Consider the following 21,085-nt stretch of genomic DNA (forward strand, 5'->3'; position numbering starts at 1 on the left):
ATTCGTAAAAGGTTGTCTAAGCAACACATAATCAATAAAATGTAAAAAAGTAAATAAATAATCAGACAACCACTGATATAATCCTTGGTCATTATATAAGCATTACTTTCTAATTTGCTATTTATACACACACACACACACACACACACACACACACACACACACACACACACTACTTGTTCTGTGTTGTAATGTGGTTCATATGAAGGTTGAACTCCATTCCTTCATACTCAGTGTATCTACTCTACAGCTCATATACCACTTTAGTGTAGCACAATGTTCAACATTTATATTAAAACAACGTATAACGATGCACGATGCATGATACTGTACGTGCAGCCTCGATAATCAAAACAACGCTGTGGTTTGTTAATTAATCAGGCAATCGCGCCGGGCCTCTGTTTCCTGCTTGTGAGCGCTGTGCTTGGGTCCTGACTCGGAGCCCGTGCAGGGCCGTACTGGAGACCCCGCGCCGCCTGCACCTCTATCGTCTCGGGTGAGTTTGATACAATGTAGCAATTTCTCTATAATTCTCTATAACTATTGCAACGCTGCAACACTCGCATGCAGAGCTCAGCGTTTCCCGCGACGTACAACCGGCCAGTTGCATAGGTCGCTCAATAGGTTGATTTTACAGCGAATTCCCAAGCATACCCCCCTGATCCAAGAGTATTCCAACATAAACTCATATTTAGCAGGGATAAAGATAGGCTACGCAATCGCGACTATTAGAGCCCAAACGCCAAATATTCATCAATTATGTCAAGTGGCTCCAGCGAATGCGATTGTATGGCCTAAATACTACGTGTTTACAGTCAGTTATTGTCAGATTTGTGCGTATTGCGTCTGTAAACGCACATATTACAGCTAGGAAGCTAGCTAGCAACAGCTAACCAAATCAGCTGCAGAACGAGCGTGAAAAGGCGAATTAAAGGCGCTCCGTGCGGGTAAATCTGTATATTTGTTGAAAATAAAAGCCTCTGCTTTTAAAGGAGTGCAAAGAGCTGTTAAAGCTTTGCGAATTGTGAAAAATAACCGCCGTGTCCTGCAGGTCCGGAGTGTCCATTCATGTCTGTGGTGCTCTTCTGATGTGTGATGCTTTCAAAATGACATAAATCAGATGTCTGACAGGAGAAGCTTTCGCAGATATTTGTCAATGATGGTCGGTGTGATCTACACTGATACTGTTTTCCCCCCTAACAAACATTAGAGGCGTCCCCGCCTACCTCATCCTCATTTTGTGGTTTTGATTTGTTTAGATCGAGACTGTGATCTTGAGCACTGCAACGACTCTCCGAAGTCTGACTAATTCTTGAAAATAGGCGGTTGTGTGTCTGCAAATCGAGATATTTGACACCCTGTGGTATTTTTCTGTGTTTGAGAGAGTGTGAGGTGATGCGCGCGCTTTTTCCCTCACTTTCTCTGACGCTACACGACTGCACGAAAGTTCAGCTGATGCTTTCAATGGATACGGAAATGTTCACTCGTGTTAATTTGTGTAGTTTCTCTTGGAAGACTCACTATTTCAATATAAGTTTGTTCAATCATCCGAATATGTTGTCTAAAAACAAAATTTTGGGCCTAAATAGGATACACCAAAATGGGTACATAATTGGCTACACCAATTAGTAATTATTAATTGTAAGTATGTTATCAAAAGTGTTGTTTTTTTCTGTTTATTTGCTTTATTATTATTATTGTTTATACACAATTATCAATGTTGAAAGACTTACTTGCTAGCATAGTCTGATTTAATAATGTCATCATTATTTTTTTTGTTCAACAATATTGATTATATTTATTTACTCTGAAAATTGTAGCATTCAAAACTGCCAGGTAATTATATTTTTTGTGTTTGCGAATTTATTCTGTTTGTCTAAATATTAATTTCCTCTGAGTTAATCAACCCACATTTCACTACAAAGTGTAATGTTTGGATGTTTTATTCTGAAAACTCACCTATGTTGGCGGGGCTAATGCTTATGTACTTTTTTTATATTGATGTTTTTTAACTGTAGTTGACATGGATGATGAAGATGGCAGGTGCTTGCTAGATGTAATTTGGTAAGTTCAATATGTTACCTCAAAAATGTCAAATAACTGTTTATCTACTTGTTAAGTGTGACATCGCGCAAAGCGGCTTCCAGGTCCAAGTGCTATATCAAACTGTTTGGGGAGACTTATCAAATGATAATAATAAATGTTTACTAAGCAATGTAATACTTTCGAAAATCATGACCGCAATATATATGTCCATGGCTAATCCGATGGCCAGAAAGTGATACATTTTTTTATAAATTGTTAAAATTTTGGTGTCTGTGATGCAGCAATCCCAGAGACTGATGTATACACTATGATTTTATATAAAATTCACTTTAATATGAGATAGGACTAAAAAGTGGCTATAAGCTAATATTTTCTCAATTCAAATGAGTAGCGGCTTGGACCTGGAAACAATATTGCAAACATCATCGATACGTCATGACTTAACAAGAGGATAACGTGTCATTAGCTTGTTTTGTTGCATTGTAGACCAAGCTAAATAACAACTTTCTTGTACAGTGACCCACAAGCACTCAACGATTTTCTTCATGGATCAGAAACACAAGTGAGTACTTCCAGTGGTGGGCACACTTTTATAATGTAACCCAGATACATCACAGAAAAACACAACACCCTCATCCACCAAGAGTTCCCTGATCCTTCTAATTCTTTCCGGGTTATTTTTACATTTCTTCCCCTAAAAGGGTTGTCAAGCTTATTGATCTTTTCTTTAGAACATAATTGCTCCTCTTAATTTCTATTTCAATCCTGATTTTTTCCCTCTTTGGTTAATTCACGTATATGACATACTAATCTAATTTTCCTGTCTTTTGACTCCTGTTTTCTTTCCTGTTTGCTTGGCTTTTTAACTTGGTTGTGCCTGCATTTTGTTCTGGTTGATTGGTGCACTGTCCTCACTTTTCTCTTCCCTTGCCTTTTCCTCTTTGTCTGCCTATTTGCCCCTTGTGCGTCTTCTCCCTGTCGCTTTCACACGCCTGTCTGTGTGCTGTGGTGATTTCTGCCTGTCCTATCCTGGGTATATCTGTCTGTAGCTGGACACTGATGACCTATTGGATGGCTCAGGTGACCCGTCCAGCTCGTTCTTCTCCAGCACTGGGGTGAGTAAAATCCCCCATTTGCGCCAACCTCCTGGCTCCATCCTTTTTTTCGTAGCATGTGCTCCTCAACCCCACCATCCAAATCAGATGCATTGTGCACCAGATCTGCAACTACAGCAGTCAGTCCCAAAGGAGTGCCACCATCCCAAATCCATCCTTAGCATGTTATTTCATATGATTCTGAAAATGTGACTGGGTCTAGTTTTTAAAAAGTCTGTCTGTGTTTTCCAGGGCCATGTTCCTGAGGTTCCGGCACAGGTTCAGCTGTCGACAAGTGAGCCGGGCCTTCCAAGAGTCAGCGTTGATTTGGACTTCTTGGAGGACGATGACATATTGGGGGGATCGCCAGGAGGAGACAATGGAAGTAATGGTGTTGGGACAAATCATGAGCCCTGTGACATTTTGCAGCAGAGCTTGGCGGAGGCTAACATCACAGAGCAGAGCCTTCAAGAGGCAGATGCTGAGCTTGACCTCAGTTCCTTTGGGCTAACTGGCCTTACGCAGGTGGTTCAACCCCTGCCTGATGCCGGCCTGTCTGGGGTGGGCATTGGAGGTGCAACTCAGATTTTTCCAAACCAAGGCACCCCTACCGCACCCTCAAATCCCACTCCAGACATGCTTGGTTCTGTCCTGGCACATCCAGGTCTGCAGCTTCAACAACAGGTCATGAACAAGGCTATCAGCGTCCAGCCTTTTGTACAACAAGTCGGACTTGGAAATGTAACACTTCAGCCAATTTCGAGCCTTCAGGCCCTACCGAACGGCAGCCAGTCTGGACCGTTGGGCATTGGACAAATTCAAGTGGTGGGTCAGCCCACTGTAATGACTATAAATCCATCTGGGCAGCAAATCTTGACGAAAACCATGGGTGGCTACCAACTGCATCAACCTGGGCCGGAGGCAGCAAGCGCTGGAACGCAGGCTGGGCTTGGAAGCTCTGTTTTGAGTTCAGGAGGTGGACTTGTAATTCAAGGGGGCAAGGCCACTCTCGGGTCCCCTGCCTTAAATGGGCCAGCTGTCTGCTTAGGCAGCACAAATACCAACAACAGTGCAACTACAATGGCCACTGCTGGTGGTATAGTGGGTTTTAGTAATGCCTCTTTGGGTGCAGGAATTGGATCTCAGACCCAGCCTCAAGGCCAAATCATGCAGAATGTCATCATCCAGCGAACGCCAACGCCAATACAGCCCAAACCTCCTCAAGGGGGTACAATCCAACCCAAAATCTTCAAGCAACAACAACAACAGCTTCCTGCCCCACATGCCTTGCCAAATGATGCTAATAAAGCTCTGGGGGTACAGCAAATCCCAGTGTCAGCTGGTCAGAATGTAACGTTCCTCACCGGGAAGCCTGGCTCTAACGTAGTTTTGAGCACACAGGCAGCGTCGCAGGGAACACAGTTTTCTCAAGCGCTCTTTAAACAGCAGGGCCCTCAAACTTCAGGCAAACCCCTCAGTGTTCACTTGTTAAACCAACAGGGCAGCATTGTCATTCCCTCGCAAACTGTCCTGCAGGGCCAAAACCACCAGTTCCTCTTACCAGGGCTTCAAGCAGGAGGCCAGATCCTGGCTCAGCATCCTGGTGGACACATCATAACCAGTCAGGGGCCTGGAGGGCAGATAATCGCTAATCAGATCTTGACAGCCAATCAGAACATCAACTTGGGACAGGTGTTGGCTTCACAGGGCCACCCTGGTGCAGCCCACATTCTCTCTGGACACATCCAGCTCCAGCCTGGTCAGATGGGTCAGCCTGCACTGTTCCAAATGCCGGTGTCTTTGGCGCATACTCAGACACAATCTCATCCGGTAACCGGGCATGTACAAACGGTCATTCAGGGCATGCCTATACAGAATTCCCTGTCTGTGGAGAGCCTTAGCCCAGCAGTCAGTTTACAGACGTTGCAGCAGTCTGGCGGCGTCCCTAATAATGGTAGCAGTGGATCGACGGCAATGGCGCCATGCCAGCCAGGAGAGGGTATCACTGTATTGGGCGGCTCTTCTGACTCTGCTGCTCAACCAGCACAGACGCAACCTCAGCCCTCAATTCTCACGGTTCAGACGACGCCTCCAGTTTCAGTAGCAGCTTCGGTTCCTTCCTCTTCATCTCCATCCCCAACGATGGCCACGTCTGCATCCACAATGGTGGGTCTGTGTTCACAGGCCCAGCACAGCCCTGGAAAAGTGTTGTTCACGTCACCTGGTTCCGGCATGATCCTGAGCCAGGAGCCTCTTCAAATGTTCCTGCACCAGGTCAGTGTGCTCTCTTTAAACTTTATCTGCTGTTTGCAAACTGTGTGCTAACATAACAACATTTAGAGCCCCAAGCTGACCTCTGGACCAGTTTGAATGATTGTTTTACCTCTCCCATTCCTGAACTGATAAATGTACCTATGTTAGGAGCAACAGCATCACGCAGGAAAAGACCCACCTGCCGCTGTGGGTGTACCTGCATCTGTTATCGTCAGCGGCAGCAGTTCTGGTCCCGTCCCTTCAGGCCATGACAACTTGTTAGCTGAGACTCGGCAGAGGCAGAGTCCCAGTCCCTCCCTTGGTCCTGCCCACATGGCAACAGTGGTTAACAAGGTAGATGAGCTCATGCTCTGTGCTAAGCCCCACCCACTTGTTGCTGCCACTGCTGCGTATTGGACCACTGTCTCCCAGCAGAATTCCCTCTTTTTCTGTCCTCTTGTCCTTCTACTGTCATTGCTCAGGCTACTGCTCTTTCACTTGTTTCCACTTCTTGTTTTTGCCTGTATTTAATCCGTTTTTTCATTCTGCATCTGTCACGATGACTATTATCTGTTTCTGTCATTGATAATGTAATGAGAGATTCATTATTTTCATCCATTAGTTTCATTGCCTATTGCACGATATTCTTTCCCCTAATAAGACATGTCCTGTTGTTTGTTTGCATGATTATTTCTGAGCCGAAAGCTTGCAAAACTACATTGACACTAATTAAAAAAAGGGTTGATGCAAATAACAGTGCCATTGTTACTCTTCGAATGGTGTCACATGCAATAATAGTACTCTATTTTTTGGTTGTGTGTGTGTTTGCATCATCTTCTCACAGGCATGTCATGATGGATTCCTAACAGTTTATCTGCTGTAAATCATTGCCACTCACTTTATCCATTAAGATTAACATTCTCAGTACTCATTCCTTCTGCTGCCCTCACGTTCAGTAACTGCTGTTTTTAACCCCAATCAGCCCCCACAACCACCACCCCCAAGAGAAATTAAATTAATTCCCTTCAAGATCACTTTCAAAGATTTGATCTTGATCACTTTCTCGCTGCCCTGAATTGCCTTCTGATCCTACCAGCAAATCTGTTTTGGTTTGTAGACTGTTCTTTAGAATATTCCTTGTCTGTATGTGAACCAATTTTTTATTTTTTTGTTCTCTGCAAAAATGTTGTCCTTGAGTGAGTTGTCTACCCTCCCAGTATTAAGCTCAAGTATTGCATTTAAAGAGCATCTATCTTTTAGATGTTTATATAAGTTTGTACATTTTGTACTTCAACTTTTGAAGTCTTTACGAAAACTTCCTTTTTGATGTTTTGAAACAAGATTTTTCCTTTTCTATTTCTTCTTGCTTGTATATTATCCTACTCTTATTTGTTTATTGTAGCTTGTTGCTGTGTGGTGTTTTGTTTTTGCACTGTAGATATGAGAAATTGCTCATTGTTTTAGTGATGCACTTAAAAAAACAATCAGAACAATCAAAAACGATAGTGAAACTGAATTGTAGAACAGTTATGGATAGGAAGTCTTTGTAATGATAGTGTAACCTGTGAAAAGGATGATCCTTGACTCCACCACTCTGCACAATTTAAGCCTTTCTTATTTAACTTATCCTGGACTTGTACCATAAATCTGGGTTAGCTAGCTAGCTAAGTTAGCTTTAATTTGCTTCTATTTTGGTTTTCAGGTAAATTGAAGCTGTTTGACATTAATCACTCTTTGTTGCCATGGTATTATTGAGCAGCTGAGCTTCTTTCATGGTACAAACTAGGATTGTCACGATGCTGAATTTGATACCAATCGGTACTGAAATAAAAAAAATAAACTCCATTTCCTGCTAACATTTGAGCGCTGTTGAGCATGTTCTTAAACAGCACTGATTTGCCATTGTGTTCACGTGCTCAACAAAAATGACTGTGATTGGCCGTGAAGGTCATCAGTTCACCGAACTCACCGCTGTACACTGAGTGTAACCATAGATACAGGGACACTGGAGCGTTTCAAAGTCATGTCGATTAATTGGTTTGTCTATAAGCGGACATACGAGCAGTCTGCTTAATCGGCTTTAAAACGCTCCAGTGTCCTTTTTTGTGGTTACACTCCGTAAACAGCGGTGAGTTCGGCAAACCGAGGACCTTCACAGCCAATCACAGTCATTTCTGTTGAGTATGTAAACACAATAGTAAATCAGTGCTGTTTAAGAATGTGCTCACATCGCTTAAATGTTCGCGGGAAATAACGCAACATTTTTAAAATTTCAGTACTGATTGGTATTGAATTCCAGTATCATGACAACCCTGGTACAAACTAAACTAAAACTTAACTGGCTAGCCAGCTAATCCACCTTCATGGTACAGGCCCCTGGTCCAGATCATCAGCTCTATAGCATAGAGGGAAATGGAAGAGTCCATTGCTGGATTGGTGTACCTTTGTGTGTTGTGTGTGTACCTTTCATAACTAATCAAGGTATATTTTCCATTGACTTTATGGTAGAGTTGTTTGATCATTTGCGAAAACCTTAGGAAGGAATGACAAGTGGGGTATGCTGTATCCCAGTTGTCCCCTGGGGAGGGTGATTTCCAAAAATATCATACATGTTATTAAACTATTGGAATTCTTATATTTTAGTCATAACCTACAGAAGATAAAAATAGTATTTAATAGTTGAGTAAACAACATGCCACCCCTGGGGTTATTACGCTAGATTAAGGAAACGGCACATGCGTACATTAAAAATAACGGCCACGACTGAACAGAGGATGTTTTTCAAGTGGTGATCTGCAAAATTAAACCAACAATAGTCTTGTGCTGTAAAGATTGTGCCCACCATTCTCATTAAGTGACATTAATATTAAATTTAACAAATGAATAATGACTTATGAACTTTTTTGTATTGTAAATAAGCTCGTTTATATAGTTCTAATTGGTGTGTGTGCACTGTTGTGTGCAGTGTTTGTATGTTTATAACCACCTCTGAGGATAGTGGGGGTCGCGAGCTGAAAAGTTTGAGAACCCCTGCTGTATCCCACCTCTCTCTAGAAATGGCCTTTGACTAGTTTTTATGGTCAAATATCTTAGAGTAGCTAATATTTTGTTCATACTTAAATTCTCCTCAGTTGAAATCCATTAAAAACAGATCTTAAGCCAGTACACTTTTGGGTACAGGCTGCAGCCTTAACCTTCCAAAGACTTTTGTTCAGTAAACCTAAATGTGTGTTAGATAAGAAAGACATACATGTGTAGATGTGGGTCTGAGTTGAGATCACTGATGTAAATTATTTTGAGGAGCAAGTAGACCACTGCACTAATTCACCCAATGGTTGGAAATTGTTGTGGTTGGCAATTGACATTCCCTGTCATCCTAAAACTAATCAAATCTCTCAGAGAAGTGAGAAAATAGCTGAAACTGATCAAAATCCAGATCTTCCTAAATACATTTGCCGTGTTTACATAGATTATTTCTATTCGACATATATTCATTTTCAAATAAAGCATAAAAACAATGTTTATTTAATATTTATAACATTTCAACAACTACTTTTTTTTTTTTTTTTTTTCAAATTACTACAAAAATCATATTGATTACTTTCTTGTACTGTGAAAGTCATTTTCTGTTGTTGGAAATTTCAGTGCATCCCTAAAACGTACATAGACTCAAAATTAATGACAAATGTGCACGATTAATCAAGCAACAACTGACAATTTCTCTCATCCCCCACCTCCTCTTTTTTACCATATAGGTTCCATCGTCAGCACATTCACAGTCTATAAAGATCCAAAACGCCTCCCAATCTCAGCCTGTGGTCACCCCTTCGCCAGCACCCACACTGTCCGACAGCCCTCAACCTGCTCAAGTTTCCCCTCTCACTCTCGGGCAGCAGATCCAGTCTCCCCATCAACAGTCTCGGCCTCCCTCGCAGCCCCAGCCTCCTTCACAGGCACAGACTCCTTCACGCTCATGCACCCCTTCCTCTCTACCGCCTCTCTTCATCATTCACAATCAGATGGGAGGTTCTCCACAGCCGGCTCCACCACCTCAGCAACAGCAGCCTCAGCAGTTACAAGTGCAGCTCCAGCCTCAAGTTCTTCCTCAGCCTGCTGCTCTGCAGCCAGACGTACCTCCTTCCTCGTGCTCCCCAAAGCCTCCGCAGCCACTTCCCACACAGTTCCAGTTCCAGCCCCCAGTCTCCAGCTCGTCTCCAGCTGCAGCAGTGAAACAGCAGGTGACGGTGGTGCCTGGGCTGACCGCAGAACAGCAGCATCACCTACAGCTGGTCAGTGCGCAGCTGCAGACCATGTCATCAATCACACAGCCCTCCCCTCAACAAAAGCAGCTCTTGGAAAAACTTCACCAGGTATTGTATCATCAGTTTATCCCAAATACCTCGCTCTAAGTGCTTGTGAAGTGTATAGACATGAGTGGATGAAAATTCTGGAGAGAAACAGAAGATTCTGACTGGATCTTTTAACAGATGTTCCCTCCATGAACATTTTTGTTTGGTCTTTATTCATGGACACAAATGTACTGGATTGATCAACTCATTCTAAATACCCTGCTCTAAGTGTTTGTGATGCGGGTTTGCGTGGAAACAATGTTAGTTTTCGCCAACTATATTTATTTTACTGACGAAAAGGAAATAAAAATAAGTTTTAATGACAAAATCTATGACAAAATGTACTGATGTTTTTGTCCATAAATAAGGGGTAAATTAAATTGTTTATGGAGGGACCATTTGTTAAAGGAACCAGTCCAAATTTTCTTAAGGAAGGACCAAGATCCAGTCAGAATCTTCTGATGAAAGGTAAATTAAAATATGTTCTAGATGACAAAAATGTACTGACATAGGTTGAAGAAAATTCTGGAGAGAAGCAGGAGATTCTGACTGGATCTTTTAATAAACAGTCCCTCCATAAACAATTTTGTTTAGTCTTAATTCATGGACAAAACTGTACTTGCATATGTCCATAAATAAAGACTAAAAGAAAATGTTTATGGAGGGACTGTTTGTTAAAGGATCCAGTCAGAATCTCCAGTTTCTCTTCAAAATTGTTATCAACTCATCCTAAATACCTTGCTCTGAGTCAGGGTTACCCATGGTCCTGGAGGGCCGGTGTCCTGCAGGTTTTAGATCCAACTTGTCACAATACAACGCTCGCATGTTTCCAGAAAGCCTAGTAATAGTTTGATTAGCTAGCCCTGTTGTGTCTAATCGGGGCCGGAACTAAACTTTTGACACCGGGTCTGCAGGACAGAGTTTGGGTACCCCTGCTCTAACTGTTTGTAATGCAGAATTGCGGGGAAACTTTGTTAATTTAGTTGATAAATAATTTGCATCATATTATTTGTCAACAATAGTTTTTAAAGTACTGTTTTATTAAAAGCTAAATAAAACTCACAAAAAATCACAAACTGAATAACGATAAAACGAAAATGTTTATGTAGGCAGTATATTAAAGGATCCAGTCTGAATCTTCTTTCCATTTAAATGTCTTAAAGCAGGGGTGCCCAAACTGGAGGTCTGATGTGCTACAAAGTTTAGTTCCAATCCCAATCAGACACGCCTGGGCTAGCTAATCAAGCCCTTAGTAGGCTTTCTAGAAGCATCTGTGCAGGTGTGTTGCGACAAGTTGAAGCTAAAATCTGCACCAACCATCCAAAAACAGAGTATGGACACCCTGTCCTAAAGCCATGGTTACACTAGACATTGTGCTTGTAAAATTCTGTCGTATCACGCTGCGAAAAGGGGAAGGACAATATGATTAGACGTTGAGAAAGCAAGCGATTGCTCCATATTTAAAATTGCTGTATAGTGAGGTCACGTTTTGATCTTCAATTGGTCTCACCCAATCACATGATGCGATTTCACAGGGCAGAGTTCACAAAGATTGAACTTTCGATTGCAGCCACATGCGAAACTTTCCGGTCTGCCACATTAGCTTGCTTATTAATGGAAGTCTATAGGGTGATTAACGCCATTACGTCACTAAGCCATCCGTGTCCTCTGGAGTTTCATGTAATTTCTAGTGTTTCATTTTTATTTTTATCTTTAACTGCAGTTCACCCCCCACCCCCCAATTAAACTATTTTAATATTTGGTAATAAAATTATTATCAGTAAAGCATTTTATCTGGGCATTTAATTAAGCATAAGAATTTGGTTAAATTTATACAAATGTAAACATTTGAAAGAATACGGAATGGTGTATATATAGCTGGTTTATTATAGAGAATGTCTTTTATGAGGGGCCCTATGTAGGCCTAATGTTACACCACAACTCTTAAATCTGGGCCCATATTGTTCAAACCTGAATATCATTCTTGTTCAGGAGTATATAATGAGATTAGAAATGTTAGAGATATGCGTAATTTAAAATAATATGATTTAACTAAACTGGTTAGATTTTAGTCAACCAAATCCAGAGTAGATTTATTCTGCTCTCATGAACATCCTTAATTAAGGTGATTGTTCGTGTGTGTGATTTCTACAGGTCCAGCAAAACATACTTTTGCAGGCTAAGCAGCAAGCTCAGGCACAAGCCCAGGCCTCTCAGCAACAGGCTACAAACCAGTTCAACAAAATGCCAGATCAGCCTTCGGTCCAAGCTGCGACTTCTTCAACGGCCACTGGAGCCATCCAAGCACCAGTCCAGTCTCTTCTGCCGCAGAAGTCTGTGCTTGTCAAGCCCTCTACTACAGGTGGCCATTGGATCTTATCCTTCACATGTTTACTTGAAAATACTCCTATGCTGATAATGTTATATTCAACACAGGTGCAAATGACACACAAGTGTTTTCTGCGGTGTCTGCTGGGGCTACGGTGAACACGGGAATCACAACACCAAACCTTGCACAGGCTGTCCAGGTTAGTTAAATGTGTTCTTAGGGCTGTGCGATATGACTGTATGCATTATATGGACAAAATAAAAAGTATTTCCTTTAATATTATGCTAAATTATTATTATTAATACTATTATGTTACAAAGTACATTGTTTACGGTAATTCTTTCATAATTTATATTAGCACAATATTACACACCATTACAGGGATGCAGATGGAAATGTTGCAATCCTGCAACTTTATTTAGAGTATATTTATTTTAAGCTTTACATATAATCATTAGCTTTTGACAAGCGTTTTGTATTTTATTAATATTTATTTTATATTTCTACATTTATAATCAAACATTTGCCCTAAAGTTCTAAAAGAAGAGAGAAATATGATCACATTTGAATTAGGGTTGGGTACCGAGATGTACCGGACCGAATTTCGGTGCCACTGGTGTTGCGACAAGGACGTAAAAAGCATCAAAGGGTGCATCAAAGGCACACATAGGTACGGATTGTGTTACAACATTTCTAAACATTTAATTCTAAACAACTTTGAGGGATACAGAGACCGTCAACAATATTAGGCGATTGTTCTTGTTGCTTGGGGAACGCACGCACTTAGGCAACACGCGTAGTACAGCGCATCGGGTGAGCGACTCCCTTCAGATTCATCAACACGCATGATCACGTTCATCAAAATCGCTTCAACTAAGCATTAAATATGGCTGTATTTTACAAGCAAGGATTCTGACACAGCAACGTGAAGCAGGCGAGTTACAAAAGTTGCGTTTAAGGGGGGAAACACGTCAAACTTGATGAAAAATTTGATGGCGCAGGGAATCAACTTAAAGGCTGCTTTGACAGCTTGTAACATCTGGCACTTTCACAGAGTACGCTTACATGGACACCAATACTCTGATAGTAACATGATTAAGACAATACTCTTAAACCCTAAAAAAAAAAGGTGTTCCCTGATTTTGATGACAGCGTGCAGGTTAGTAATAAACTAATGTAATGTTAATTGCATAATGCAAATCTTAAATTCATACTAACAAACAAATGATCAAAAGGAATATATTAATTAAATTCAAATATATAAAATATGAATAATATAATTTCAACTTTAATTATATTGTTTAATTAAAATTATTTTTATTTTTTTATCAAATAAAAGATTTTTATAGAGTCATCCACCATAGTTTTGTGGTTTAAAATATTGGTTTAGGCACCGGTACTGTTCTAAAAGTATTGATTGAGCACCAGTATCGAACTCCAAAAGATACCCAACCCTAATCTGAATGAGTACATTTTTGAGTATATACTTTAAAATGTAAAAAAGAAAGTCCTTAACATGTGGTCAATATATATAAACTATTAAGTGATTGAATTTATGCAAATGGTACTATATGATGATATACATGAGATGACTTCTATCGTGATATGAAATTTCTGTCATATTGCTCAGCCCTAGCTGTAAGTATCTTTAATAAGTGAAGACTGATCATTTTAATCACAATGATGTTGGTTTGCAGGCAAAGCCAGGCGTCATAAGTTCGGTTAGTGGACTAACTCTGGGCAAAGCAGGTTTGCAGATTCAGGTGTTAGGTGCTGGACTCTCTCAAATGCCTGCACCTCCACTACCTGCTCCCCAAACACAGGTAGGCTTCGAAAATTACACTACATGAGCTAAAAAAATTAGCTTGATGATTTATTTGTTGTAATCTTCTAATGTTTGTCTTTTTTATTTTTTTTTTACAGACATCAACATTAAAAAGGCCCTTTAGTATGGAACCAAGCAAAGAAGCTAGGTACAAACATTCAAATACAGACAAAGTTGTGAATGTATCATTAATGAATGATTGATGCATGTTATGAACCATTTATTAATGAGCTGTGCTTTTTTAAGATCAGCAGTTCTCATGAGCTCATGTGTCTGTTTGTAGGATGCTGGAACAGCTGCGAAAACAGCAAGGCTCAGTTCTCCATCCTGACTACAGCTCTCCTTTCCGCTCTTTTGAGGACACACTTCATCGGCTGCTGCCATACCATCTGTACCAAGGCACGGCTTCATCTCCGGAAGACTGTCGTAAAGGTAAATACTCATACCTCTGTGTGAACATCTGTACTACGGTAAGGTTGTCTGGCGACAATGTCTTCTGAACTGGTGCGTAACTCCTGCTTTGTGCTTCTCTGTTCAGTGGATGATGAATTTGAGAACGTCTCAAGCCAGCTCTTGAAACGCACACAAGCAATGCTGGATAAATATCGTCACTTGCTTTTCGAGGAATCAAAGGTACCATTTAAATCTCACTCGCACCACTTGACCTTGATATGTGGAGGATCAGAGCTTGAAATTCATTTTACGTCTTGTGTATTTGCTACCTTGAGCAGAGGCTGGGTCCCTCAGCAGAGATGGTTATGATTGACCGGATGTTCATTCAAGAGGAAAAGGTTGCTCTGAGTCAGGACAGGGTCCTAGCCAAGGAGAAACCAGGTAATTCCTATGGTTTAATGCAAGTTATATTTGGCGTGAGGTAGGCACAATATGTCAGTTCAGCATCAATACCACAATGTGCGCATCTGCAATAGTCACACTGTGGGATGGTCAATGTTGAGTCATAGCTCAGAACACACGAGATTTGTGGAGTCACTGTTGAGTTTAGCCATAATACAGTACAAGTTGATCAGTTGCATGTGTTTTTAAGGCCTGTGACTGTGTGGGCATTTCAGGAGAGTTTGAAGTATTCAGCTACATGAACCATTTGTAACTTTAATAAACAAATTTTGATTCGCTATTTAAATGATGTCTATTTAGTGATATTTTACATTTGATTATTCAGTTTCCGTACCTGAATACTGTTAGACTCCACAGAAAATATATAAAAAAAAAAAAAAAAATATATATATATATATATATATATATATATATATATATATATATATATATATATATATTAGTGCTGTCAATCGATTTAAAAAAATAACTAATTAATCACACTTTTTTGGAAAATTAATCGCGATTAATCGCATTTAAAAGACTGAAACGTGTAATTTTGGCTATTCAAATGTAAAATTAATATAAACGCAAGACAAAAACTATTTAAATTCAAAATATAATTGTTTATTAGAGTTAGTGTTTAAATTGTAACAGATTTCTTCATGTAAACAACAAACCCACAATAAACCATCAAGATCCTGGCTTGACAGCCATATTTATTACAGAAATTAAAACAGGCATGTTAATGCCATTTGAATTTAAAAACGATCAATACCAATAAAGAAAAAAAATGATTTCCAAGTTGGTCTCTTAAGTGGACTACAAAAAAAAAGCCAAAATACAGGCATTGCAGATATGGAAAGTTTTAAATATATATATATATATATATATATATAAAATAAAAAAAAAAAAAAAATATATATATATATATATATATATATATATATATATATATATATATATATATATATATATATATATATATATATATATCTATATATCTACCAAACATGCCTGATTTTTCCAGAATCATGTAGCCCTACCTTAAGCACTTTGTTTGTTCATTGTATATATAGCTAACATTTTAGGATGTTGCATTGTTTAATCATTTTAATCTTTGACTGTTTGCAGAGGAATTTGTGGCCAATTCGTGTTTAGTGGACAGCAGTGCGGTGAAGCTTGAAAAGGTGGAGCTAAGTTCTGTAAGAACTGCATCAACAATGGTTGCGGCTCCGCCTACAGCAGTTACGCCTGCTCCTGCCACAACTGTTGCCCCGGCTCCAACCTCTACACCTGCTCCAGCTGCTGCCCCAACTCCTGCTCCTGCTCCTGCCCCTGCACTCTTCCCTCCAACAAAACTGGTGATCAAGCAAGGTGGAGGAGGAGCTTCAGTCTCCTGGTCCACCAGCTCAACCCCTACGCCTGCTCCGGTGGTGCGACCGCCTGCTGAGCCTGTCGCACCAAGTGCCTCCTTCAGCCGCACTCCGTCCTCCCGCCCTGCTGACGACGACGATGACGTTGCACTTCCCCAACGGACCAGCAAACCACCCATCAAGACCTACGAGGCACGTCGGCGGATAGGTTTGAAGCTGAAGATCAAGCAAGAGGCGGGGTTAAGTAAGGTGGTTCACAACACTGCATTAGATCCTGTCCATTCGCAATCACAACTCACACCACAGACGCCCACCCCCGAGCAGCCGCAGAAAGTAAAGCCACACGTAACTCTTCCCTCCACCGTCATTAGAACTCAACCCACAACCTCTCAATCCACCTCCTCCTCCACTGTCACCACAGTAACCACACACACAGCCTCCGCCTCCAGTAGCGCAACTTCCTCGAGCGGGGCATCGTCTTCATTCTCCACCTGGTCTTCATCGTCACCTTCTACGTCGACCGCGCAGATGAACGGCACCCTGGAGCACCATGAGGTAGGTGGGGTCAAACGTAACCCAGCGTCCACAGCAACGCCACCACTAACAACGTGCAGGCTCCCGCTCCGAAAGACATACCGTGAGAACATCAGTCCCCGTCACAGGCCTGGAGTACCAGGAGGTGGTGGAGATACACTACCCATTCTGCCTGCAGGACCTCCTGTTACCTCTTCGCCCCAACCGCAAAGCTCGTCCCCTCAACCCGAACGAACTGTGATAGCCAGTGTGAAACTGGAGCGGCAAGGTGGACACGGGCGATCTCACCCCCATGCGGAGTCACAAAGCCTGGCAGCCGTTGAAGACGTCCTTTATCGGGGAATAAAAAACGCGTACCAACATCATCGGGAGTTTGATAAAGACGATGAGGATGATATGGAGGAAGGTGGTGGTGGTGGTGGTGCTTTGGGGCGGTTAAAGGGCATAGGAAGCAAACACCGGGAAGGGGGACGGGGCGCCTTCAGGATGGATCAGCATGCCCCAGGGCCGCCCTCTCCCGGAGAGTCTTCCTGCACAAGAGACTCGTCACTTCCTGCCAAACGCTGCAAGTCGGACTCTCCGGACATGGACAATGCAAGCTTCTCCAGCGGCAGCCCGCCGCCTGACGACTCGCTAAATGAGCACCTGCAGTGTGCCATAGACAGTATACTAAACCTCCAACAGGGCCCTCCTGGACACGGAGGCTCAGGGAGAGGGGATTTAGGGAGGGTTCATGGGGCAAACCTGCCTAACCAGCACCAAACCCATCCCTCCTACAGACAGTCCATGCCTCCCCTCTCAACACAGCCCTCGTCCGCCCCCATGTCCCAGCATTCACAGGTAGGAGGGCGAGGGCAGAATGGAAATCTGGTTTCACAGACGCACAGTAGATAACAGCCCCTTCAGCCCACGTCGACTGAAAGACTGAAAAAGCAGGATGTCAGTGCATAGGGGGAAGAAAATGGAGACATTTTCCCATGTTCAGCTGTGTTTGCTTTGTTTGTCTGTGGTTCGTGCTGATCAAACGTGTTCTTTTGGTTTACATATGGCCCTTTAAGTGTACTTTCTAAGTATAAAAAGTGCACTTTGATATGATTTTCAGATTTTTGTCACTTTTTATTTCCATCCTGGGTGCGAAGCTAGGCCAGTTCCAACGTCCATATCCCAGTTATTTTAGTTCTTCTCAAATTGTGAGAAGACATGACCTTTCATTTAATTAGTAATGTTTGTAATAATCACAGTGACGGATGCAGATTGCAGGAACTTTAAGTGATATCATGAATTTGTCATATCAAACAGTTATTTTAGAGAGACCAATGGATCCCTTTGTTAAAATGGTCCCCTATATTATGATTTATTGATCATTATGGATCATAGCATTATAGTGTAGCGCCCTGAAAGCATGATTTGTTGTCTTTGGTTGTTTGACTAAAGGAATTAACAATGATGCATTCACAAGTAGACAAATCACCCAAACTCTAGGAAATCCGTTGACCTTTAAAGCATTCCAGTATCAAGAGCACATTTACAAATCAAACTTACAATCATAGCGCAGCAAATTTGGGTCGCCCTTATAATAGATGATTTCTTTTTTCTTCGTGAGAACAGCCATTTTTCATCTCTGAAGTGCAGAGTGCGATATCCCTCATTTATGTTTTGTTTTTGCATATGTATGTGCAGACACTCGTTCAAATTTAAGATAGGATCACTGAAAGACTTGGAACCATTCAGAAGCAAACACAGCGAAAAGCAATGACACAGACGAAAAGAACAATAATAATGTAAAGAGAAAAAAGAAAATAGAACTGTAAGAATTTGAAGTATAGTACTACAGATTAATTTTGTATTGTATTTATTGTGTATAATGACACTTTTTAAAAAACTGTACATTTAGTAAAACTGTAAATTAAACCTTGCTTCTTTTATGAAACAACCCCATTTGTTTTTGATTGCCGTTGGACTTGATTGTTTTTGACTGGATTGACTGTAGAGTTGATGTCAAATTTATTATCCCTCCTGTAAAATTGTTATTCTTTTTAAAATATTTCCTAAGTGATGTCAAATGGTGCTAAGGACATTTTTACAGTATTTTCAACAAATAATCTCAAAGCAAATCATAACTTTTTGATTTAGTGGCTTATCCGTATGAATTCGTACAATCTCATTTGTACGATTTGCTTATCTCCCAATGACGGTTGGGTGTAGAGGTGGGGTTGTGTGCCAATGCCACCTTTAAAAAAAATCGTACATTTTTGTACAATTGAACTCGAACTACGAATTAGCCACTAATCTGACAAAACGTAAAATAGTTGCGTTTCCTTGTGAAATCAGGCTGGTATTTCCATATATATATTTTGATATTATTATATATTTATATAAGTGGCGCAGTAGGTAGTGCTGTCGCCTCACAGCAAGAACGTCGCTGGTTCGAGCCTCGGCTCAGTTGACGTTTCTGTGTGGAGTTTGCATGTTCTCCCTGCGTTCGCGTGGGTTTCCTCCGGGTGCTCCGGTTTCCCCCACAGTCTAAAGACATGTGGTACAGGTGAATTGGGTAGGCTAAATTGTCCGTAGTGCATGAGTGTGTGTGTGTGAATGTCTGTGTGGATGTTTCCCAAGGATGGGTTGCGGCCGGAAGGGCATCCGCTGTGTAAAAACTTGCTAGATACGTTGGTGGTTCATTCTGTTGTGGCGACCCCGAGTTAATAAAGGGATAATAAGCCGACAAGTTTATGAGATATATTTATTTATTTATTTTTTCTAGAGAAAGTATTTTTTGTTTGTTTTAGTTGAGAAATAACTAAACTAAATAAAAATAACCCTTAAGAAATTTTACAAATTAAACTACTGTTGTCCAACGACTTGCCTAATTAACCTAACTTGCACTATCAATTTGTGTTGGGATAACATGAAGGCATTAACTTAACCGTTTTGTTCAATTCACTTAAATTTGTAAAAACTACTAAGTTATTGCAAAAAAAACCCTCAAGAATTTTGTTTTTTTCAGCTCATTTTAAACAATTAGCAAACGTCATTTTTGAGTGAACTATCTTGCAAAATAACGAAAAATTTGTAAGTACTATCATCATGCCAAACACTAAAGAACTACTTACTTTGACCGTCTGTTCAACTCCATTGTGAAGTCAGTAATGTTGTACAGAGTTGAAACCTGGAGGATAACCAAAACCACAACCCGAAGAATCCAGATGTTCATCAACACCTGGTTTAGAAAGATTCTTCACATTCGATGGCCCGACACGATCAGTAACATCGATCGATGGGGAAGGACCTGTCAACCTCCAATATAAACAAAATCACAGAAATCTGGAAGAGAAGACGGGATTGGATAGGGCACACCCTACGCAAACCACCAACTAGTCAAGCTCTCAGAACCCTTAAGGGAAGCGGAAGAGACCCTGTCCATAATACCTGGCGACGCAACCTCAAGGCAGACATCGCAGAGATGGGTTACATCTGGAGACAAGTAGAAAGAATGGCCCTGGACAGAAACCTCTGGAGATCGACCTTTGGTGGCCCATACTCTGAAAGGGGTGGTGGGTATAAGTAGGTAAAAGTTGTCACAACACAAATTATTAAGTTAAAGTGTTTTTACACATATATGTAGATTGAACATAAAACAATTACGTTGTCCAAAAAACTCAGAATGGTGTTGTTTCAGCTTATTTTAAATAAGTAGTTTGAATGAACATCAAACGTAATTTTTTGAGTGAACTATCTTGCAAAATAACCAAAAAATTGTATGTACTATCATCATGGTAAAGACTAAAGAACTTACTTTGACCACCAAGACCTGTCTGTTCAACTCCATAGTGAAGTCAGTAATGTTGTGGGGTTGAAACCCGAAGGATAACCAAAACCATCACCCTAGGAATCCAGACGTTCATCAACACCTATCTCAAAAAGATTCTCTTCATTTGCTGGCCCGAAAAGATCAGAATCACCGACCTAAAGGGAAGGACCTGTCATCCTCCAATAGAAGCAGAAATCTGGAAGAGAAGAAGATGGGATTGGATAGGGCAAACCACCAACTAGCATCACCAGACAGGCTCTCAGATGGAACCCCTAAGGGACGCGGAAGAGAGGCCGTCCAAGAAACTCCCACTGATGCGTCCTCGAGGCAGACATCACAAAGATGGTTTACATCTGGAGACAAGTAGAAAGAATGTCCTCTGAGGATCGACCTTTGGTGGCCCATTCCCTGGAAGGGGTGGAGGGCATTAGTAAGTAAACGATGCAACATAACCCCTTCATGTTGTCACAACACAAAACAATTAGGTTGCCCCCCCCCCCCCCTTAATAATGGTGTATAAAAATGTTAAACACACATGGGAAATACTTGTATGTAACAACCAGTTTTGAAAGTTGCTAGTGACTTCATCTGTATATGTAATGATCTATCCGGCCAGCAGATGGCATTGGTTAATCAG

General features: G+C 41.1%; 1 protein-coding gene across 9 annotated transcripts; it reads left to right on the top strand.

Annotated features, from left to right (window-relative positions):
- The first annotated feature begins 438 nt into the window (after positions 1 to 438).
- Positions 439 to 18,573, top strand: bicra (BRD4 interacting chromatin remodeling complex associated protein). Of its 9 annotated transcripts, none has more exons than XM_005159252.6 (15): positions 439 to 496; positions 2,019 to 2,064; positions 2,563 to 2,608; positions 3,096 to 3,161; positions 3,393 to 5,414; positions 5,562 to 5,747; positions 9,149 to 9,763; positions 11,897 to 12,104; positions 12,179 to 12,270; positions 13,769 to 13,894; positions 13,995 to 14,044; positions 14,180 to 14,328; positions 14,435 to 14,529; positions 14,625 to 14,730; positions 15,865 to 18,573. In XM_005159252.6, the coding sequence occupies exons 2-15, from the start codon at positions 2,024 to 2,026 to the stop codon at positions 17,532 to 17,534; spliced, it is 5,472 nt and encodes a 1,823-aa protein (XP_005159309.1). In that variant the 5' UTR covers positions 439 to 496; positions 2,019 to 2,023; the 3' UTR covers positions 17,535 to 18,573. The 9 variants fall into 9 exon arrangements, 8 of the variants coding, with proteins under 8 accessions (XP_005159309.1, XP_005159310.1, XP_005159311.1 ...); XM_005159253.6 differs by having other exon boundaries at positions 14,628 to 14,730; XM_005159254.6 differs by lacking the exon at positions 5,562 to 5,747.
- Positions 18,574 to 21,085: the final 2,512 nt, after the last annotated feature.

Source organism: Danio rerio, chromosome 18, assembly GCF_049306965.1.
Source record: "Danio rerio strain Tuebingen ecotype United States chromosome 18, GRCz12tu, whole genome shotgun sequence".
Taxonomy (NCBI): domain Eukaryota; kingdom Metazoa; phylum Chordata; class Actinopteri; order Cypriniformes; family Danionidae; genus Danio; species Danio rerio.

Coding starts and splice junctions, on each gene's coding strand:
- bicra (XM_005159252.6), top strand. CDS start 2,024: ATGGATGATGAAGATGGCAGGTGCTTGCTAGATGTAATTTG. Junction 5,748..9,148: donor TGGCAACAGTGGTTAACAAG/GTAGATGAGCTC, acceptor TTTACCATATAG/GTTCCATCGTCAGCACATTC. Junction 13,895..13,994: donor TACCTGCTCCCCAAACACAG/GTAGGCTTCGAA, acceptor TTTTTTTTACAG/ACATCAACATTAAAAAGGCC.